The 4227-nt window shown below is 35.8% G+C and overlaps 1 protein-coding gene across 1 annotated transcript; it reads left to right on the forward strand.

Moving 5' to 3' along the window:
- Window positions 1-304: 304 nt before the first annotated feature.
- Window positions 305-3898, forward strand: LOC115961691. Its single transcript, XM_031080627.1, has 7 exons — window positions 305-2198; window positions 2301-2508; window positions 2594-2857; window positions 2991-3078; window positions 3182-3346; window positions 3455-3543; window positions 3652-3898. The coding sequence occupies exons 1-7, from the start codon at window positions 305-307 to the stop codon at window positions 3896-3898; spliced, it is 2955 nt and encodes a 984-aa protein (XP_030936487.1).
- The last annotated feature ends 329 nt before the right edge of the window (window positions 3899-4227 follow it).

Raw genomic sequence — 4227 nt, forward strand, 5'->3', positions numbered from 1 at the left:
CTTGCAAATGTGAATGAGTATTGTTGATTAGATGTGATGAATATAACTTTATTTGATTTCAATACTTGTAAGTGTTAATATAGACTTGTAAGTGTTAATATAGACTTGTTTATTTGTTTAAGTGTTAATATAACTTTATTTTGTGTGTAACGTTTATTTGTTTAAGTGTTAATATAGGCTTGTGCATTCATGAATGTGATAGAACTTTATCTAAGTGGCTTATAGACTTAGATGTTAAAATACATTATGCATGAGTTGTCCTTATTTTACTAAAGTAGGATTCGTTTTATAATTGTAGTCAAACATGGATAAAAGTTGGATGACAATGGGTAAGACACCCGATGGCAGATTAAGTCATCCATATATTGAAGGGGTGAATGCATTTATTAATTCTGCAAGAGCGGTTGTGGACTTGAGTGGTAATATTCCGTGCCCATGTATCCACTGTGTGAATTGCTATCGACAATCTCCTCAAATTGTGCGTATCCATTTGCTTCATCGTGGAATTATGCAATCTTACATTAATTGGTATAATCATAGAGAACCTCGTGTATTGAACGAGAATATTCATGATAATGAAATGTCGAATGGTGATCATATGGATGGTATCGATGCCTTGGTAGATGACCGAATTAGAGGGGAACCAAGAAATGCAACCAAAGATGAGGAGGTGCGTCATTTTGACAAACTTGAGGAAGATGCAAAACGTGAGTTGTATCCGGGTTGCACTGATTATAGTATCCTGAAGTTTGTTATTGAGATGTTGAATGTAAAGGTAATGATCAACTTGAGTAATAAGGGACTTGATATGATGCTAGAATTGCTGACAAAAGTTTTACTGAAAGGTAACTTGGTTCCAAGGTCAACTTATGAAGCAAAGAAGATATTACGTGATTTGGGCATGTCATACGAGCATATAGATGCATGCAAAAATGATTGTGCATTATTTTGGAAGGAAAATGAAAATCTTGATAAATGTCCAGTGTGTGAGGTGCCTAGGTACAAAGATACACGTACTCAAGATAAGAAAATTCCTCATAAAGTATTGCGTTACTTTCCGTTGACACCAAGATTGAGGAGATTGTACATGTCAGGCCAAAGAGCTAAGGACATGAGATGGTATATGGACAAACGTGTGGACGATGGGATAATGAGGCATCTGGCTGATAGTGAGGAGTGGAAGGAATTTGATATGCAACATCCTGATTTTGCCCTCAAACCTCGCAATGTAAGGTTAGGGTTGGCTACAGATGGATTTAATCATTTTGGGAATATGAACAATAATTATAGTATGTGGCCTGTAATACTTATCTCCTATAATCTACCGCATTGGTTGGTTATGAAGGAGCCATATTTTATGTTGTCCTTACTTATTCTCGGTTCCCATCAACTGGGGAATGATATTGATATTTATTTGAAAACATTGGTTGATGAGTTGAAGGAGTTGTGGGAAGAAGGTGTAGAAACTTATGATGCTTATAGTAAAGAGCATTTTCAGATGCGTGCAACTTTGTTGTGGACAATACATGACTATCCTGGATTTGGTAACATATTCGGGTGGAGGACAAAGGATTATCATTCTTGTTACACTTGCAATGATCAACCATATTCAGAAGTTTTGGAAAGTAAAATTAGATTCATTAATCATCGAGCTTATTTACCTATGGAACATCGTTGGAGACATAGTCGGTTGCATAATGGTTTACCGGAGAAACGGAAGAGATTTTTAGAGTTACAAGTGGGAAAGATACAAGAGCAGCTAGATAGAATGCCAAATATAATTTTAGGAAAGCATCCAAGTAACAAGAAGAGACAACTCATTGGGGAGCCAAATTGGTCAAAGGTAAGTATTTTGTACAAGCTTCCATATTGGAAAAATAAGAAGTTTAAGCACAACATTGATGTCATGCATGTGGAGAAGAACATTAGTGAGAGTACTTATGGTACTTTGTTGGGCATTGAGAGGAAAAATAAGGACACTGACAAGGCACGGATAGACTTACAAAATATGAATTTCAGGCACACGTTGCATTTGAAACAACGTCCTGATGGATCATATGACAAGCCTCGGGCTTTCTTTTCATTAAGCCCCAATGAAAGAGATGGTTTTTATGACTTTTTGAAATCAGTCAAGTATCTGGATGGCTATACAGCCAACATATCAAGGTCAGTGAATGCAAAAAATAGTAGATTATCTGGTTTGAAAAGCCACGACTGTCATGTGCTACTACAACGAATTCTTCCAATTAGGTTGTGAGGGTTTGCAGATAAAGACATTAGTATTGTATTGTTTGAGTTAGGCAACTTCTTCCAAGACTTATGCTCAAGGACCCTAAAGCGGAGTGAATTGGAGAAACTAGAAGAACGTATAGTTCTTATACTATGCAAGCTTGAGAGGTTCTTGCCTCCAGCATTCTTTGATGTTATGGTCCACCTTGCTGTTCACTTGCCTCGAGAAACAATTCTAGGAGGCCCGGTACAATATCGGTGGATGTATCCAATTGAAAGGTAATTAGATCTTTTGATGCATTCATCAATTGCATATTTCCCACGTGGTATAAAATCACATTCTGTGCGTATTTTTTCCTCGTAGGTATCTTGGAAAATTGAAAAGATACGTTTCCAATCGAGCTCGACCAGAAGGTTCGATTGCAGAGGCTTACATTCTTAAAGAATGTATTAACAACTGGTCTTTGTATATTGATGGGATCGAAACTGTTCATAATCGAAGAGAAAGAAATGAAGATTTTGGTGAATCTAGCGAAGGATTGATAGTTTTTTCACAGACTGCCCGACCTACAGGTGGTAGGCGAAATGATGGCGACTTCTCTCGTGCATTACTTGATATTGCTCATTGGTACTTGTTGTACAATAGTCCTAAGCTAGAGTCTTATTTAAAGTATGTGATTTCATATGCATATATTGTTTATTCAAGTTTTGAATATTATCTATAATGCTTAGCTGAAAATAAATCATCTTATTTTTAACAGCGAATACAAAAGCACATTGCATAATCCTACTAGAGAAGCCATAACTCAAATCCAACGACAAGAGTTTCCCAAGTGGTTTAGAGAACGTGTAAGACATTTGAAATTTAATCACACACTAATAAATTTAAACATTTAATTGTATTCGTCATTATTTATTACTAATTAATATCACTTGTTGTATATCATTATAGATGAATAGATTGAAAGTTAACGATTCATCAGAAGCTACTAAACAGTTATGGTCATTAGCAAATGGTCCTAAACCGTATGTGAAGGAGTACACAGTTTGTATGGTCAATGGTGTAAAGTTCCATACAAGGGACCTAGACAATCGTCGTGTAACCCAAAACAGTGGTGTATGTACCGAAGGAGACCATGAGGGAGAAATGCACGACTTCTATGGTCATGTGTGCAAAATTTGGGAATTAGAGTATATGTTTCGCCATAAAATTGTTTTATTTAAGTGTGAATGGTACAATACTGGTACCAATGGTCGAAGGAGAATGATACAAACCGATGCACACTGCACAAACATTGATGTTACAAGTCGATGGTATCAAAATGACCCTTTTATACTTCCTAGTCAAGCGAAATAGGTTTTCTACCTTCAAGATACGAAATTGCGTGACCCTTGGAAAATTGTGCAATACATCCAACATAGGGGAGTGTTTGATGTCCCGGAAGTCGGGGGCGGAGAATCCAATGATAATACAGAAGATAGTGACGCATTCCAACAAGAAGCAATTGTTGATGTTGTCCCTATCAATGTTGAAGACAATATTATTGAGTATTGTATGGGTGATGTTGAAACTGAGATTGTTTCTGAAGGTGGAACTTCAAGAGATGCTAATCAAAATGAAGAGCATGACATACCTGATGTTGATCTTGATATGAATTATGATATGTAGAGTTATAACAATTGTCTTAAATGTTATGTGTTTGTCTTAAAGTTTTATGCTTGTTTTAAAATTTTATGCTTGTCTACGTTGCAATTGTTATTTAGATATTTTGTGCTTATCTTAAACTTGATATGGATATTAATGTGGTCATTTGTTGTGTTGAGTTAGTAGCAATTGTGTTCAAATTTTGCACTTGTGAATTGCTTGATATGGATAATGATGTGAACTATAATGTTAAGTTAGTAGCAATTATACTTATCTTTCATGTCAATACATAGTTTCAAAAAATGCCCAAAAAGGCCAAATACACTCATAATATACCGAGGTATGTGATGGCA

This window comes from Quercus lobata, chromosome 9 (assembly GCF_001633185.2).
Source record: "Quercus lobata isolate SW786 chromosome 9, ValleyOak3.0 Primary Assembly, whole genome shotgun sequence".
In the NCBI taxonomy this organism is placed as follows: Eukaryota; Viridiplantae; Streptophyta; class Magnoliopsida; order Fagales; family Fagaceae; genus Quercus; species Quercus lobata.